The sequence below is a fragment of the Equus caballus genome, chromosome 28 (genome assembly GCF_041296265.1).
Source record: "Equus caballus isolate H_3958 breed thoroughbred chromosome 28, TB-T2T, whole genome shotgun sequence".
NCBI lineage: Eukaryota > Metazoa > Chordata > Mammalia > Perissodactyla > Equidae > Equus > Equus caballus.
Genome location: NC_091711.1, coordinates 33,672,334 through 33,691,344, shown reverse-complemented (window position 1 = coordinate 33,691,344; position 19,011 = coordinate 33,672,334). Strand labels below are relative to the sequence as shown.

At 36.8% G+C, this 19,011-nt stretch overlaps 1 protein-coding gene across 9 annotated transcripts in view; it reads left to right on the top strand.

The window, feature by feature from the left end:
- Positions 1-19,011, top strand: part of SLC41A2 (solute carrier family 41 member 2) — a 124,717-nt gene that overhangs the window by 49,182 nt on the left and 56,524 nt on the right. For all 9 annotated transcript variants that reach the window (XM_070254577.1, XM_023631763.2, XM_023631762.2 and 6 more), the window contains exons 4-6: positions 11,030-11,101; positions 14,428-14,572; positions 17,136-17,282. In XM_070254577.1, coding sequence (XP_070110678.1) covers positions 11,030-11,101; positions 14,428-14,572; positions 17,136-17,282 — 364 coding nt within the window. The remainder of the gene's footprint in view (positions 1-11,029; positions 11,102-14,427; positions 14,573-17,135; positions 17,283-19,011) is intronic.

The window sequence follows — 19,011 nt, the reverse complement described above, 5'->3', positions numbered from 1 at the left end:
TAGTTTTGCTAAGGTTTTCAGAGTTAGTGAAATTATATACCTGTGTTCCATTTGCCATCTTTTCCCAGTGATCTCCACTTGTATTATGTTTTAAGAACCGGTGGCTTACTGGTGGGTTTAAGAACTGGTGGGAACTCAATCCAAGAGGCTTTTTGGCAGGAGAGGAGAATAAGAGGTTTTGAAAAACAAGCGGCAGCATTTAAGGGAGAAGAAAGTTATTAGAATGAGAGTTAAAAGGTGGCTTTAGTTTCATTTTGTTGGAAAATGAACTTTGTTCTGATAAATATAGTTAAGCATACAAACATTTAAGCAACTTGATAACTTTTCCAGGAACACTGAAATTTTGGCTGGCTTACCTCAAAGAAAATATTTCTAAAAGCAGCCTTGTTGAGCATTATCCAGTATTTGTTAGGGTTCAAATAATAGATTAAACACGCCAGTCCATTTTGAAATGGGCCGTGCTGTAAGGAATCTGGTTAAAAAAGAATACATGTGCTGCAAATTAAATTCTATTTAATTTGATCATGTATTACCATTAAAACTGAATAAAGGCGAATTTAATCCTAATCTTTTTATGTGAACTTTAGTTTATTTGTTGTGGTGGCCATCTTTTATGTTACATATTTTCCTCAAACGTCTGGTTGTATTATTTGTCTGTTCATATTTAAGAGGGGGGAACTCCCAAGCTGGGTAGAAGCTCAACACATAGGAAATTTAATAGCACTGCAGGGTGGTCTAGCTGGGCCTTTCTTTGGGGAGGTAGGAGTGAAATTGCTGTCTTCGTAGGTCAAGAATTGTGTCACTGATTATATTTGAGCCATAAACTGAAGGAGTTATTAGGTTCTCAAAGCAATTAAAGCACTATAAACTAGATGGATACACCTTGGTATTATAGCTTGATGCCACAAGTTACTACTTTTTTCATCTACTAATTTGTTTACTGTAATTTTTTGTGGCTATTGAGATAGGAATGTCCCAGGTAATGCCCGGGGCCAAAGGCAGGAATGTTGTGGATGTGTTAGATCAGTGGTTCTCAAAGTGTGGTCTTCTGATCTGCAGCATCACAATTTGTTAGAAATGCAAATTCCCGCTCCCACTCCAGGGCTACTGAATCAGAAATTCTGAGGGTGTGGTTCAACAATCTGTATTTTCATAGGCTCTCCAGATGATTCCAATACACGTCAAAGTTTGAGAACCACTGTTTAGTGAGCAGCATGGAGGCCAATAGGGCTGGGACCAAGTGAGAGATGAGGAAAATCACAGGGCATGAGATCACCTTGTGGGCCACTGGAAGGACTTTGGCTATTGTGTGAAATGGGAGGCACTTGGAAGGTTTTGAACAGGGGGTGGTGTGATCTGATACATATTTCTAACATTATTTTGACTGTTGTGTTGGGACAGGGCTCTAGGAGGCTAAGGACTGAAGCGGGGACGCAGGTTGGGAGTCTGTGGCAGTAATACGGCCTACAAATGATGTTGGTTTGCGTCAGGGCGGTGGCCATGGATATATGAGACATAGTTGGAGCCCAGAACTAATTTTCAGCGAGCCAACAGAAGTGGCTGATGGATTAGCTGAAATTAAAGACTGGGAGTGGTTACTTGAAATTTTCTCTGGATTTGAGAGTGGTAAAAATAAACAAATTAGTAGATGGAAAAATAGTAACTTGTCAAGCTATGATGACATGGTATATTCATCTAGTTTGTGGTGTTTTAATTGCTTAGGGAATTTGATCTCAAGTTTGCCAGGCAGAGTACTACCATTCTTGCAAAATGCTAGAGAACCTTTATCAGCTGTATTCCAATTCTGTTACTCCACTGACTGTTAAACCAACTCAAAATCTCGAGAGGCTCACCTTCTTAGACTCTTCACTCACTGTTCTCTATTTGAAATTTTTATTACTCTTGACTTTGAGAGCCCACAGTCTCCTTATTCTCCCATCTTCCATGGCGGCTGCTTAGTCTACTTTTTTGATTTCTTTTTCTCTGCTCATCCTCTTGATATGAGGTTTTCTTGAAGTTTTACATGTTCTTCCTCAGTAGTTTCGCCTAGTCCACCACTGATGGCACACTGCTGTCTCTCAGATCCATATCTCTAGTCTCTTTCCTAACCTCCAGAGCTGAATTTTCAACTATCTGTACCACTCAGTACATTCAAAACTAAACTCATTATCTTCTCTTACTCCAGCCATGCTTTCTATAATTCGTATCAGTTTATTAACTTACCAATAACCCCCCTCATCCAGTTACTGTCTAGACTGTCAGTTCCACCCATGAAACCTCTTTTCCCTTTCTCTTATGCCCCACCTGCCACTATGTTAATTTAGTTGCCTCTTGTCTCTAATTGGGACTGCTGTAGCACATTCCTAACTGTACCGGCTGGTTCCAGGGAGAAGGGAGGATGAGTGTAATTTTTTTTGTAACTTAAAACAAGCACTGTTTGAAATTCAGCTTTTCATCTATGTGCAAAAAATGTCTTTTTAAAATTTTACAATTTTCCTATGCATTATTTATTTTCTCTTGTAAAACCAGGAGTAAAAATCATTATAGTTATAGAAGGCCAGTCTATGATTACTTTAATCTTTTTCTCTGTTAAAGGGTCTTTTCTCATTTTTATAATAGTCTGCCAGAGAGTCAGGATAAATGAGCTTATAGGATTATAAGGAAGGCCTTGGGTAAGTATAAACATAGAGAATTTAAAACACAAGATATCAGATATGGCCTACTCACTCAATCTGTTGAAGGTCAGTTGTCTTTAAAACTTGTTATTCTATAAAGCTAAATATTAAATGTTCACAGATAAAAAGATATTTCAATAAAATAGATTTTCTATCTTAACAAGGGAGACTTAATAATGACAAATCCAAGCCAACTTTATCTTGCCCTCTTAAGTCAAAATTTATTTCCAAAGGTATGATGATCAACTTGAATAATTTTTCCTGGGTTTTTATCTTTTCAACAGTAGATATATATTATAGTAGATATTGTTATAGATATATAACAGTAATAAATAACTGGAAAATAAACCAAGTACAGTGGTTCTATAAATTGTTGGGTTTAAATTCTATTGTCTGAGGCCTAAAATTTTATGCTTCTGAATGCTAGATATAAAAGAGTCAAAAAGTGGTATCCACTGTCCTAAAGACAGTATTTAAAAAAAAATGTCTGTAAAACTATTTCCCAGGAGCAAATTGCCTAGCACAATTTGATGAGCTCTTTCCCACTCTAGGCAAAACTGATTTCTGTTGTCTTAAACCTCTTCTCAGAGAACTCTTGATTCTCTGAAATTATTTTATAATATTTTACCTCTTTAATTCGAAAAATCTTTTCGAGCCCTTACGATATACAAAGCACTGCCCTGTGTGCTAGGGAATCAGCAATAAACAAAACAGAAAATGTTCCTGCCTTCATTGAGCTTACACTCCAGTGGAGGGAAAGCCTCTTTCTCTAATAATTTTATGTTAGACTTCCAATTCAAATTGTAAAATTTCTAAAATAAATAAAAATTAAAGCCCCAAATAATTATATGAATAACCATGGAATAATTTAGATACAACTACAATCTCAGTATTATTTTCTAAATTTGATATAATTCTAAATTTTACATGTTCTTGTCAGACAACCTGATTGTTAGATAGAAATAGATTGCATATTCCTATTAGTTCTTCATTTTAAGGTATGTTTCTTAAGTTATAAATACCAACCTCTAGTCGTAGCTTTGTGGATTAAAAATACTTATCTTTAACCTAAAACCATTTCAATCAACTAGATTTTTAGCTCCCCCCTTTCTTTGAAGCTTTATTGATATATAATTGACACACAGGAAACTCAACAAATTCAAAGTCTATTCTTTGATGAGTTTCAATACATAATATGTACCTGTGAAACTACCACAATTGAGATTATGAGCATATGCATCACCCCTGTACATTCAGAAAGATATGAGGGTGTGTATGTTTGTGTTTTAGAATATTATGTTTTATTATAAAATATTTCAAGCATATAAAAATATATGACAGGGTTCCCAATTCCAGTTAATGGTGGAATGAAGTGGTTGAGTGAACCTTCCCAGAGATTAACAATTACAAAATCTAGATAAACTATTTGAAGGCAATGGAAAATGATCAAAAGCAGATTGAAATTAGAGTTTACCCTTAAAAGACCATAACTACAATGAGTAAGAATTACAAAATTTGTGGCTTTTTTTTTGCCTGAGGGAGTTCCTCAATCCCTGTATTTCATGTGCCAGAAAACCCACAGTCTTACCAGCTGAGGTGGCAGAGATCAAGGAGTGTGGCAAAAAAAAAAAAGACAGAAACATGGGAGGGGCCTCTACTTGAAAGACAAATGTACTGGCTAAGAATTGTGAGTTTCTTGCTTTTTTGAGTAAGTGCCTTCTGTGACTTATGCATAGTCACAGTGGCAGAAAGTTGAAGTTTATTGGCTTGAATTATCAGATAACAGAGCTTAGAGCTGACAGAGCAGGTGGAAATTTATAGGGAAATCCCAGCAGCAAGAAAACTTCAGAAAGGATGAGCCACAAAATCTGAGCATAAATCCTGTCCAAATCTTTGGCTGACAATTAAACTACACAAGTATAGAAAAGATCCCCAAAGGGCTAGCCTAAAAAGCAATAGTTGGTAACTGAAAGAACGAAGCAGAGACGTGTCCTGCTCCACACTGTAGGAGAGGCAAGAGTCTGTGGTTTGAGTCTAGGCGAATTAACTGCTTGTTAGAAGGGAAATTCAGTATTCCTAAGAAGAACATAATGTTATCCAGTTATTATAACACATTATCACACTGTCTAGTTTTTAACCAAAAATCACTAGATATGGAAAGAAACACAAAAGTGTGATTCATATTCAGCCAATGGAAAGTGACCAAAGTGGGCCCAGAGGTTGTATTTAACAAAACTTTTCAAAGTAACTGGTATAAATATATTTAAAGAACTAAAGGGAAAAAATGTTCAAAGAATTAAGCAAATGTGTTGGTGAACAGATAGGAAATCTTAAGAGAGATATGGAAACTCTAAAAAAGAATCAGATGGAAATTCTAGAATAAAAAGTACATTAACCATAATGAAAAGTTTACTTGATGGGGTCAATATCAGATTGATGATAGCAGACAAAAGAAGTCATAAATTTGTGGATTGACAGAAATTATCCAGTATGCAGAACTGAGAGGAGAAAAAGAAGGTTGAAGAAATACAAATAGAGCCTCAGGTACCTATGGGACAATATAATGATGTTAAACATATATGTGATATATTGGTATACTAAATATGGTCAAATTTAAATATTTGACAAAGCCAGCTAGTAGAAGTATAAATGTTTGTTTTTTTTTAAAAAAAATGACTGTTGTATAAAGTTATCTTACCACTTTTAAAAAATTAACCTTATTGAACTATAATTTACATGCAATAATATGCACCCATATTAAGTGTATCATTTGATGAGTTTTGAGAAATATATTAAACTGTGTAACTACCACCACAAAAAAGATATAGAACATTTCCCTCGCCCCAAAATGTTCCCTCATACTCCTTTGCCATCAATCCTGTCACCACCTCTGGCCCCAAATAATCACTGATCTTTTGGTCACTTTTTTAGGATTTCATATAAATAGTATCATGCAGTTTTCTCATTGATTATTTGAATAACAGTGTTTGCCAGGTTTCTCCAATATAAAGTTACATTTTACCCCTTTGTAATTAGTAAGTAATCTGTAGGAAGATACTTTGAGATTGTGGAAATTTCCTTTTTCTTAACCAAATTTAGCAAGTTGCCTTAGCATATATTAGTGCTTTTTGGCTAATCCATTATTACTTTGAAGGTTGCTAAATGGTGATTTTCTAATTCTGTTATTCCTTCTACATTTATTGGTTAGCATTCTACTAATGAAAAACTCTCCCTGTCTTTCCTCTCTATCCATCCATACATCCATCCACCTATCTATCCATCCATCCATCCATCCGTCTATCCATCTATCCATCTATCCATCTGTCCATCCACTCATCCATCTGTCTGTCCATCCACCCATCCATTCATCCTCAATATGGACTCAATGGATTCTTGTTTTATTCAATGGGTTATCATCTATTACTACCATTAGTCATTTTGATGCCAAGATTGTCTCGGATTTTCCCAGGGGGAAGCCCTTTCAAATTGGTTCTGGTGTCCTTTAGACATGGCCCCATTGTTTTTTGAGCACTTTGATACTTTCTGGCACAACAAGATATTCCAGGTTCATCTTATACTTTCCCTGTCCTAGCCCTGGAATCAGCCATTTCTGTAAGGAGGCCTAGTTTCTTTTAGGTGGGAATAGCATTTAGAGATTTTAGGCTTTTTAAGCTGAGTGGTTCCATACTACTAATTAACTCATACTAATATTTTATGGGACTTTTTTGCATATTTCTATGATTTGATTTGTGGTATCCATAAGAGAAGTCATTTAGTCAAATTGTCACCCTTTGTGCAAGACTGCAGGTGTGTCTTTCTAGGTAGATGAGGATCTACCTGTTTGAAAACTTTAGAAGAGCAGATTTTACAGCCTCTGGGAAAAAACGTATCAATATTCAGTGGCTAACACTCAAGGATTTTATGCAATTTATGCTCACTTTTCTAGTTCTTCTCTAAATGGAAACAAAATTTTTCCCTAAAACTTTCCCCTTCCTCCCACTTCTTTGTTTTCCTTTTACCCCTTCCGCTTTTTCATTCTTCCTCTTGTTCTCTTCCAAATGTTTAGTGTCTTGCTGTATACAAGCCACTCTTTAGCTGGCTTCCAGTTCCTCATATTTTTAGAGTGATCTTAGTTTATATTATGGTTTTCATCTTAATGCTCTTCACATTTTACTGTCATTTATGTTGTAGAACCCAAATTTAGACAAAAAGCTGCAACTATTTCTTTTACTAGTTGCCAATTTTTATTTTTTAATTTTTTTGGAAGATTGGCCCTGAGCTAACATGTTGCCCATCTTCCTCTCTTTTTTGTTTTTCTTCCCCAAAGCCTCAGTACATAGTTGTATATCCTGGTCATAAGTCATTCTGATTCTTCTGTGTGGGATGCCACTAAAGCATGGCTTGATGAGTGGTGTGTAGGTCTGCACCCAGGATCCAAGACGGCAAACTCTGGGCTGCTGAAGCAAAGCATGTGAACTTAACCACTTGGCCACGGGGCCAGCCCCTAGTTGCTGATTTTTAAATTCACCAATTATGTGTTTTTAATAAAATTTCTGAGTATACTAGTACTACTTGTTCTCTGATGAAAATTTGAAAAATCCACTAAAGAAAAAGAAGAAAATAAAACCATCCATAAAACCATCACCCAGAAATAACAATAGTTTATTTTTTTGTATACCTGTTTTTTTGTACATATACTTCATACTTGTTTTCTTAAGACATACTTCAATGGGGGCTTTCAGTACACTTGTTTCAAGTATTTACATATTAAACATTTTTTTCTAGTGTCAGTTATAGCAACTGTATTTGTAAATCTGTAGTTTCAAGGTCATACCAACCAACTTTTATCTTTAGCCCCAATAAATCTTATCCTAGCCATAACTCATGTTCTTCAGGGTCAGATAAATAACATATAACATGCATTTATGAACCGGAATGGTTTAGGGATTATAAAAAGCAGACTTTACCTAAAGGCATTCAGATTCAGAAATTTAAAACCACTGTGTTGGCCAAAGATGACACATCTTCAGGCTCTGGCCACCTTAGCTCAACTGTTTCCTAAAAAACTAGGTGGTGTCTCTGCAAAAATACTGGCCTATTTTTCTAGTACTTTAAGATATCCGTAATTTAAATAAATCTGGGTTAAACAGAAGACTTTATCAGATCATACCCTGCTATAGTTTATCACCTTCCAAGTTCTTAGTTCCTCTAGCTGAGCACCATCAGGTCATCTAATCTAATAAAAGCAGGTCTAGCAAAAGCCTTTAAACACAACATTCATGCTACCCCTTCTCTGCTCTGAAAAAATTTAGACGGTTCGTATTAATCCTAGGCCACTGGACAGTAGGGTGAGTCAGCTCAATTCTTGGTGCAGCTTCTGCAAGAAAGAGGACACAAAGGTCAATTTTCTGTGTCCTCTCATACCCCCACCCCCGCCCCCACCTCCAATGCATGCCCATACCATAACTATTTTCCCTAACTAGGTAAATTTGAGTCAACGTTTCTCTTTATTTTATTTTATTTTATTTTTTTGAGGAAGATTAGCCCTGAGCTAACATCTGCTACCAGTCCTCCTTTTTTTTTTTTTTTTTTGTCGCTGAGGAAGACTGGCCCTGAGCCGACATCCGTCCCCATCTTCCTCTACTTTATATGTGGGATGTCTGCCACAGCATGGCTTGACAAGTGACGCTTAGGTCTGCACGCAGGATCTGAACCAGCAAACTCCAGGCCGCTGAAGCAGAACGTGCGAACTTAACTGCTGTACCACTGAGCCGGCCTCTAGTTTAATTTCTTTAATCCTTACTTGTAAAAGTCTTTCCTTTGTTAAAAAGGTTATTAATATTTGTGAATATATTCTACTTTTTATTTTTTGTTTCACATGATGCATTATGATTTCATATCAAATTATATTTCGTGAAATATATTTTATTTCACATCATACATTAACTTGCTGTTCATTATTTATCTTAGACTAAAAGAATTACAGATTCAAGACTTCTAGATCTGGAGGAGACTTAGAGATTGTGATCATCATCATTTGTAAAACAGATTAATTCAATAGTGCGAGGTTGCTCTGTTGGTCTGGGTTTGGTCAGGAAAAGAGAGCCGTGGTATGTACTGTGGCACGAAGGAATCTAATAGAGCAGTTTGGGCTTACACGAAAGTGGGAGAAGTTGAAGTGAAGACCTGTGATGGAAGAACAGAGAAACAGCCGGAAGCGCTGGAGCAGGGGAGGAAAGCCAGGAGGGCATTGCCGCAAAGAGGTCTGGGTGCCTCCCATGCCTGACCTCCAGGACCTTCCAAAAATAGTGGCCTTTCCTTCACTCTGTCTCTCAAATCTTAGGCAAGTTCCTCTCACTGGTAGACTGCAATCTGAAGCTCTAAGGAAGGGGATTTTGAAGAATGTCGCTCTAGGCTTTAGAAGGGACTGGTGGTGGTGGTACAAAGTGGATCTGGCACAGGTGCATACCTAATTCATAGCACTCATTCCTTCTGCCACTCTACCTTTCTTGATCTTTCCCTAGAGCTTAATATACGTGTGTCTCCATTGGTCATCAAGCAATCCTGGAGTCTTGACATCTTATACTGTTTCATGGAATCATTTTAGATTGTTTCCAATACCTATAGTCATCTTTCTAAAAGTTATTAAAAATAACACTAATTTCTCTCATACCTATTTTTTGAACACTAAACCTGAGGTAGGTCCACTCTTTAAACATTGCTTGTACCTTATTACTCATTTGAGCAAAGACCCAGGTTGCTAGAGCTACAAACACAAATTTCATCAATAATTTAGATTTCCAGGCTTAGGAAAGAAATGTGCAAATAAAGACACCATGAATAATTATTCTGAAACACTGAGAAATCTTAATATTTGCATCTGCTGGATGCTTTGAGACTACAGTCCAGGGTGAGGTTAGGGAGTAGAATCTGTTTGCTGAACTGATAGAGGAAATGTTGACGTAGCGCTTCGCCTGCCGGTCTGAAGCCAGTGAGCTAAACTGTAGTCTGTCCATGGTTAAAACTACCCATAAATAACAATCCTTGTGTCTCCCACTTTTCCCATTCACCCATCTTCCATGACCCAGCAGATGATGAATAATTGAAACCCAGCTCCATATAGTGTTTTTAATAATGATTGTTCATTGCTTTCCAAATGACTGCATTCGAAAAACTCGTCAGATTTGGACATACATTATTTGAATCCTAAGTGGTTGAAAAGCATGATTTAGCTTACAGAGCAATTGAATATGTGAACAATACTACTATTTTTTTGGAGAGTATTCTTGCATTTAGCAGAAAGATGTATAAATGACAGTAGTGAGATACATGATCAAAATTCATATATGGAGGCCTGCCCCATGGCCGAGTGGTTAAGTTCACGTGCTCCGCTGCAGGCAGCCCAGTGTTTCGTCAGTTCGAATCCTGGGCGCGGACATGGTACTGCTCATCAAACCACGCTGAGGCGGCGTCCCACATGCCACAACTAGAAGGACCCACAACGAAGAATAGACAACTATGTACTGGGGGGCTTTGGAGAGAAAAAAGGAAAAAAAATAAAATCTTTAAAAAAAAAATTCATGTATGAACTGAATGAATTTTTTATTGCTAACAGTTTTAGTCATGACTCAAATATAAATTATATATAAATGAATGATTTGTTTATATCTGGGTTTTTTGTCAGTAATTCTTCAAATTACATTACTTTCATGATGTGGAATTAAATGCTAGCAGCTCAAATTATGTAATTATTGGGGCCATCCCTGTGGCATAGCATTTAAGTTTGCACACTCCACTTCAGTGGCCCGGGGTTCGCCGGTTCAGATGCCAGGTGCAGACCTATGCATTGCTCATCAAGCCATGCTGTGGCAGGTGTCCCACATATAAAATAGAGGAAGATGGGCATGGATGTTAGCTCAGGGCCAATCTTCCTCAGCAAAAAGAGGAGGATTGGCGGCAGATGTTAGCTCAGGGCTGATCTTCCTCAAAAAAAAAAAAATTATGTAATTATTTATATTGGGCCTCAGTACATAAAATTCGGCATATTAGGATGACACTTGATGATGTTAGTTGTAAAATAACATCAGTGGGCAGATGGAAAGTATTAACTGGTCCACTGGTTCCTGTGAGCTAGTTATTAAGTAAAAAACAAACATTATTTTTTCTGAATATCTCAGGCAAGCTGAATGTGAGATGCAAGACTGGTAGTAAATTCAGAGTTATATTTAAAGTGCAGTGTGAGCTCATCAGATTTACCAAAGAATCATCTTTGGCTTTAAGACTTCATTGCTGTTTAAGCAGAGTAGAGAGCATGTAGATTATTCAGTGATACATGAAAATATCCACTTTAACAGGTAAATATTGGGAAGATGGATTCACCCATTGAAAAGTGGAACCTAATAATTGGCAACTTGGCTTTAAAGCAGGTAAGTGATACACATATTTGTTTACAGATCTTGGGTTTACGGATCTTGGGAATTACCTGTAAGAGCGGAATAAATTTTAGTGCTGTTGAGTCTACCATTTAATTGTTTCAGGGAACTTAGAACAATTTGGTGTCATGAAAAAGTGAGAATAAATTGCTCCCATGACCTCTGAAAGTTTTCTTTCTCTGGAAATTGATCAGGTTCTTCTAAATATGAAAAACACATAATATGCAAAATATAGAAAAAACAAAATATTTTCTATCATAAGTTTGTAATAGTGCCAGAATTTGAGTTAGCATCTGTACAAATAAATATTTAGTACTTCATTGCTTAGATGCTATTTTTTTACTTTGATTTTTTTAAGTAAATCCTCTAATTAAACTTAGCTTTGTTTTATATATTACGGCCAGATGTTTGTTGAAGCTGAGCTTTCCTCAGTTTGTTAATGTCACTAGTGTTAATATAAATGAACACATTAAACTGTCAATTATATATACACTAAACCGTGGATTATATATAGATTATCTACAGCTCTCTCTAATCTCAGGTGAGTATCTCCTCCTCTCTCGCCGCCCTCTCCTGTCCCCAGGACGTAAGACTGCAGCCCCCGTAAGGCTCTAGCAACTGTGAGCTTAGGGAATGCTGCTCACTTTAATGTTAGCTCCACTAGGACATAATGTTGAGAACATGGTTGCAGAAAAGTAATTTCATGTAATGCATTTCAAAGACAAAGAAATAAAGGAATTTTTGGAATATGGGCTTTTAAAAAAATGTGCAGCTGCTTCTAAGATCACAGGGTTAGAAATGAGAAAATCTGGGATCTAATCTCAGCTCTAACATTAACCACCTGTATAACCTTTGTTAATCTACTTCACCTGCCCGGGCTTCACTTGCCTCTTTAAGTCACAGTATTGCATTAGAGATGTCTGTGATCCCTTTCAGCTTGAAACTGCAGGAATCTGAGCAGGAGTGATAATCAAAATATTTACCAACCAGTAGACTACTGTAAATTAATCTATAAATAAAAATTTGAAAATATATTTCATTTTGTTCTTTAAATACCCTAAACTCTTACCAAGTAATATGAGTTGTAAATTATTCATCAAATCATCCTAGTAATTTCCATCTCAGCTTTTAATTTTTCCTTCCACTCTTAGTCTCCACCCTTCCCTTGTCCTCCTCTCTCCATGCAACTGTTGGTCAGGATGGGAGCCAGAGAAGTCTGAGGATTCACTGATCCTAGTTGCCATAGCCTGAAGTCTGTGTCTTTGCCTGTCTCACTCCACCAAGGATGCATGAGAAACAGGGAAGCCCACACAGGCCCATCAGGACACAATTGGTGCCAGCCAGTCAGGCAGCAACTGGTGGGAGCCCAGTTACCTGTGCACAAAAGCAGAAGGGAGAGGAAAAGGTGTTTGGGGGTGTGTTGGGGCGGGGGCGGCAGTGGAGGGGGGGCACTGGTTGTGCTCTCTCCAAGGCTCCATCTGCTAAAGCTTGTGGAGTAGATGAGCATGGGGAGGGGAGTGGGATGGGCTAGCAAAGGCTCCTCTGACTGGGCGCTGGCTGTGGAAGGTGGAGGTGGGGAAGAATGGAAAGGATAGAGGAGGTTCGTGGTCTCACTGGGTGGGCTGTTTGCTCTTCTGGCTATTAAGTGGGATCTCAAGCAGATTACCTGTCACAGATTTCTGTACAACTGTACGAGGTGGCCACCTCAACCAGTGCATGAGTTGTCAAATTAAGCAAAGTTCCTAATCTCATTGAAGAACCATTACCTCACCGGGAGGGATGTGCCCCACACCAACATCTATGGCCCCTGCTAATCTCTGCAGCTGCTTGTTGAACCCAGACTTCACTCTTCTGTTGGGTACAGTTAGACATTTCTTTTGCAGGTTGAGAGAACAGGACTTCCTCATCTGAGCTGTGTGCTTCCCTTTCCTCGTAAACAGCCAGCTAGATACATAGATGCGTACATATAGACATGCCATGATGTCTGCAGCAGGCTTCTTAGCTCTGTATTTTAGTGTCAAACCAGAAAAATGTTGGAATCACCATGCTAGAATTTATATCATTTATTAATTTTACTGCTTTTACATATTATATTATTTATCAACCAGGACGAAAATGCTGAAATATTTAAACAACTGGTACAGCCGTAATGGTGCTTACAGCTTGAATCCCAGCTCTGAATCTGTGGGTGACATCAGCAGGAACTGTAATGAGAGGTCGGGGGCTGTAATCTAGGAAATCTGGACTCGCTAGCCCCAGCTGTTCCTTAATTTACTATATGACAGGATCAGACGGCTTGGGGTTTTCTCCCAGAGCCCTGGATTCCAGTACATGGATTGGCTTCAAAATCTGTGAGCACCTAGAAATTCTACTCAAGATATTAAGTGCATCTATATTTTCATTGAGAAAAGAATCTCTGTAAAATTTTTACCAGATTGTGAAAGGAGTCCTTGACACAAACACAGTTAAGAGTCAGTGACCTAGATGATCTCTTAGGGTTTCTTTTAGGTCTAACATTGTACCAGTATGATTTGAAGAGTTCAGTCAGTGTTACTTTTTTTAGTTACCTTTTTATTTATTTATTTTTTTGAGTGTTGCTTTGTGCCAGCACTGTGGGAAGCACTTTATATATGTTATGTAATTCATTTAACTCTCACCCCTTACGAGGTTGATGTTATCATTGTCATTTTACAGGTTAGGAACTAGTGTTTTTATAGCACTAATCATGACTGTGATTATCTGTGAGGTCATTTGTTAATGTCTCTCTCTCCCACCAACTGAGAGCTCTGTTGTAGCAGGGAATAAATCTGTTTTTACCACTGTTGTAGCACCAAGCATAACACCTTGGACAAAGTATATTCTAAATAAATTCTTGTTGCATTTAAATCACCTGCCACAAGATTAAGTGGTACAGCTAGGAGCCAAACTCATGTGACTCAGTTGCAAAATCCAGTCTCTTGCCAACACTGCCTCTAGATTCAGACTTCAGTCATGTGGATTGGGTTTTTTCAGTCTTAAGGTTGGTGTTTTCTTAGATGATCTGTGGATTACACCGTCAAAGTCACTGGAGGTGGTTGTTAAAAACAGATTCCTGGACCCCATTCCGTACGTACTGCCACCGGATCAGGGCAGTTTGAAAACCTATCGCCTTAGAGAATATTAAAACTGAAATATAGTAGCTTCTTCAAAAGGTAAGGCAGCTCAGTTACCATATGTAATGCTTTCTGCTGACTTCTTATGTGCGTATGTACATAATCAAATTAAAAAATGTGTTCTCGAAATGAATAATTCAGTTGGATTTTATTAAAAAAATTTTTTAGGTTCAAGCAACAGTAGTTGGTTTTCTAGCAGCTGTGGCAGCGATTATATTGGGCTGGATTCCAGAGGGCAAATACTATCTTGATCATTCCATTCTTCTGTGCTCTAGCAGTGTAGCAACTGCCTTCATTGCATCTCTTCTGCAGGGTGAGTAAATTTATCAATGTCTACTCCACAGCCTTGTACTTGCAAATGATTTATTTGCCATGTTGATTATTTTTATTTAAATGATACTTGTTCATTATAAAACAGCAGAGAAAAGTTATCTACAAAGGTTTGAAATATTTTATTTCACATATATTTATATGCCTACCTTAGTGTGCAACAGGCTTTCTGAGGCGGTCTCTTGGCCTTAGGTACCCTGGTACAGTTCCAAAACAAGATCAGGAAAATCGCCTAGATATTCATTTGTTTCTCTAAGTTAAATTGAGAAACTCCTTTCTGGAAGCCATGCAGAGGATTTACTGGCTTGTCATTTGAGTAACAAGTATTCCAGGAATTCTGAGGTTCAAAATCAGTCCCTCTGTTAAAATTTTTTAAAGTTTCAGATTTCAAAAAAGTTTCTCCACTGTTTCTGTGGCAATGCAAATATAACCATATGCTTAGCACAGCATGTTGTTGGCTGTAGAATTTTAAAGAGCCAGAAGGCTTTAAAGATTAACTATATTAGAATTTTTCAGTTGGGATATCATTTTTTATATTTATTAATATGAACTTTACACTAGAGAACTAGCTTATTATGGAATCATAGTCATAAAGACTTCATTCTTTTTATTTTATAATTGTGATCTTTTCACCCTTGTATCACCAGCAAAGTTAAAAAAGGAAGATTCTCATATCAGGTGATCATACAATGAAGCTAACTTTTTTGGCCAGGTTCTGGTAATTTAGAGAATCTCATTCAAATGAATGTCTCACTTCTAAAATATTTTTAAGCATTTTGTTTTAGTACTTAATTATGTCAGGGGTAGTTCCTTGTCTATATATAGAATTACTAGAATTGAATGGAGTTAACACTGGCCAAAGCAGAGTGAAGTTAAGCTGGGGGAAAAATAAAGTTTAAGCATTGACATGCTATTTCTTTAGGCTATTTGCTTCTGTTCTCTTTCTAATTTTGTTTCATTTATAAAGAATTGTTTAAAATTTTTCAGTCTCACAAGTTTTTTATATTGCCTAGCATTTTCATAACCATAAAAATTAGGATTTTAAAAATATATTTGTTTAAGGCTTCTTACTTTGACTAATATGTGTTCTAATTTTATAATAGCTTGACCCGTATCTATGTAGAGCAGACACTATTAACTACCTTTTGTAGGTGAGCAAACTGACTCAGCTAAGGTGACTTGTCCAATTTCATCAGCTTGTTGCAGAAAAATCAGAGTCAAAACCTGTTTCCTGACTCCCAGTTCTTTCCATTGGTCCACGATGTCAAAATACTTGTTTTTAGTTGAAAAGATATAGATGGCATTCTGTCATAGGAGAACTTGCCTATTGATCTTTCACTGTGCTGATTTTGAAAAAAGAATTCTGCCTGTCTGATCACATCTTGATTATCATGCAATAGATTTAAAAAACTTTTCTGCTATTACTTTTTTTTCTTTTTACGATGATGTTGTGGGAAAAGTAAGTTCATAGATTGAAAAAGCCTCCAGAATGTGAGACATTGAAGCAAGACAAAAATTCTACTTTTAATAATATGGGCTTTATGAGGTAGTAGAAAAAACACTGGACTGGAGTTACTTACAAGCTATGTGACCTTAGGCAAGAATTTAAACCTTACTCCTAGGACCTCAGTTTTATTATCTATAAAATGAGCATGCTAGAATAAAATTATTTAGAGACTTTTTTCAGTCTAAAAATGTGGCGAAATTGTTTTTTTCTCTAGCCATATTTAGGCTTCCATGTTGATTTATGGTTAGCACATAAATAACTAATTTTAAATTTTCTCTGCACTGCATCCTCTTAATGAATGTGTTGGCATGAGAAAATCTGTACAGTTGCATATGGATATAACTGTTATTTTTTTCCCATTTCTATGATTCACATTCAAAATAAAGGTTTAAAAGTACAAATACACAATCACATTTTCATCTTCTGTTCTCTAGTTGTAGGTTCATAGACAGAAACTTTGGGTTTAAAGAATATCTTTTACAAAAAATGACTGCTTCTTGTGTTCTGGCCTCCAGTGTTCAAAATTTAATACTTCCCTCCTCTTAGTTCTTCTAAATAATACGATAAAGCAAGCATTTCTGGCTACCACTGTCTAAACAAATCTGTTTTTGTTGGTCTTCTTCCCAACTGCTATGCATATAAATATGACTCACCTTTCTTTCACATGGGTTTATTGACTGTGACGTTATTTGAGGATTAAAATAAAATCTTTGGGTTTGATACACATGAATACATTACATCTAAGGCATGTATGTTACTAAATTTGAAACTTTAGCTTTAATGTTATTTTACAGTAGCTTTTCAGGTCTTTAAATCCAACACTGAACTTCTCAAATCTTCCGTGATCCCCACTTGGAATTTGTTGAAAGGCATTTTTGCCAAAACATTAGAGTAAAATGTTTTGTTAGCTGAAGTCAGCTTATCTAAGCAGGCTAACTGGAACTGATATGCTGTTTGTCTCGTCTGTATATTTCAGTATTTAGGGGGATTGATTTTCTTTAAATCATAGCATAAAAGTAATGAGCTTTCTTTCTTCTAGGAATAATAATGGTTGGGGTTATCGTTGGTTCAAAGAAGACTGGCATAAATCCTGATAACGTTGCTACACCCATTGCAGCTAGTTTTGGTGACCTCATAACTCTTGCCATATTAGCTTGGATAAGTCAGGGTTTGTACTCCTGTCTTGGTAAGTTGACTTGAAACTAAATATAGTGTGTTCTTCAAAGTCTCTTTAAACAAATATTGTTGCAGCAATGCCATAAATCCATGGTGGCCTTCGTCCATATTAGAACTGTGGTTGAGACTGATTAGAACAATAACTGCCATTTGTTGTACACCTTTATGTGTTGCAGTTCTCATATATTTTTTCTCAGAGAGTTGAAAACTCTATAAGATAAGGATTATCATGTCTAACTTCAGATGAGAAAACTGAGGAGCATAGAGGTTGTGTGTGTTACCCTCTATTTACAATAGGAAGGTTGAACACAGGTCTGTCATAGCCTATACATTCTGCCCTTTCCTCTAAATGTGTAGCCAGTGAGTTGCTAACCTGCCGTGTTCTGATACGTGTGTTGTACCACTGTCCCAAAACATAAGGCTATGGTGGTGCTTGAAATTAAGTGATTTTTCTCTCCATCAGAAAACAACATGGCAATTAACAAAAAGAAAAAAAAAATCACTGTGAAAATTAGCCTGAATGCCATGTGAAGTTGGAATGATCTTATATATGTGATTCTTGATAATAGTGATCGAGTATTTATAGAATCTAATGAATTGTTTTAATGCAGATTATACTCTGGGACTGCTGTCAATGTAAATGAATATGATTTGTGAGCATTGGTTTAGTGCTAAAAGTTGGTTGTAGTTTTTTTTTAGGTGCCAGATTTAAAAAATTACAAGAAAACAGAAACCCACAGTAATACAAGAAAAATAAGATAGTTTATAAGCCAAGCCAGAAGCAACATTTATTCACCTATCTTCATGTATTTCATGGATTCTATGCAGATTTATGGTATACTTTAAAATCTAAAGTACATTTGGTTTGAAGAAGTATGAGTCTCAGATACATGTTTTTGAACTAAAGTAAGGGCTTTAACCTAGAAAGGCAGTCATTTTCTACTACTTTTGGAGATATCAAGGGAAGCTTCACTTAGTATATAAAATTACCTCAAATTATTTAATGAGTGGCATAAAAACAGTACTCAGTAAGACTTGATATATATGTTCAAGGAAAATTCTTCTCATTTCGAAGATGTGTCTACTTGATGTAAAGTAGAAGATAGTAAATGATCAGTGGCCTAAATGTAAGATCTTGTTTCCATAGGTCTTGGTTTTCATTGTTGTTGTGGAATATACAAGGAATGATGTTTGTTCAAGTATATTCAGGGTAATGCTCAATTCCTTTCCCTTCTGGTGAAAAAAGCACAGAAAATGAGAATTGTGTTATTAAAGGGGTAATCGGCTCTCATTTACATTGTTGAGGTGATAATTGGTCATACTTTTCTCCTCTACGCTATTATACAATTTAGAAATAGATTCTGAAGTTAGGGATTGAAATATTAGCTTACAGCTAATATTAGAGAATGTGACTTATATTCTCCTCCTACTCTATTAAACTCATTCACCCACTCACAGGCAGACAGCTGGACCGCTTGTAGGTCTCACCCCTCAGGGGCAGGCTGCTAACTGTGTTGGGAGAGGGACTGTCATCAATAGGCTGGATCCCGAAAGAGAAAGTCAGTGAGGGGTTGAGTTAGCCCTGCTAGTGCCCTTTCCTTAGTCTTAACAAGTAGATAAGTGTCTCCCGCTTTGAGGAGGAGGTAAGAGAGAGGAAGGGCGGAGTAGAAGAGGGTGAAAGGTTTCTTCCTAATATTATTGAGAGGACAGGAATTCTATGGGTCTGCCCAGGAACAGAG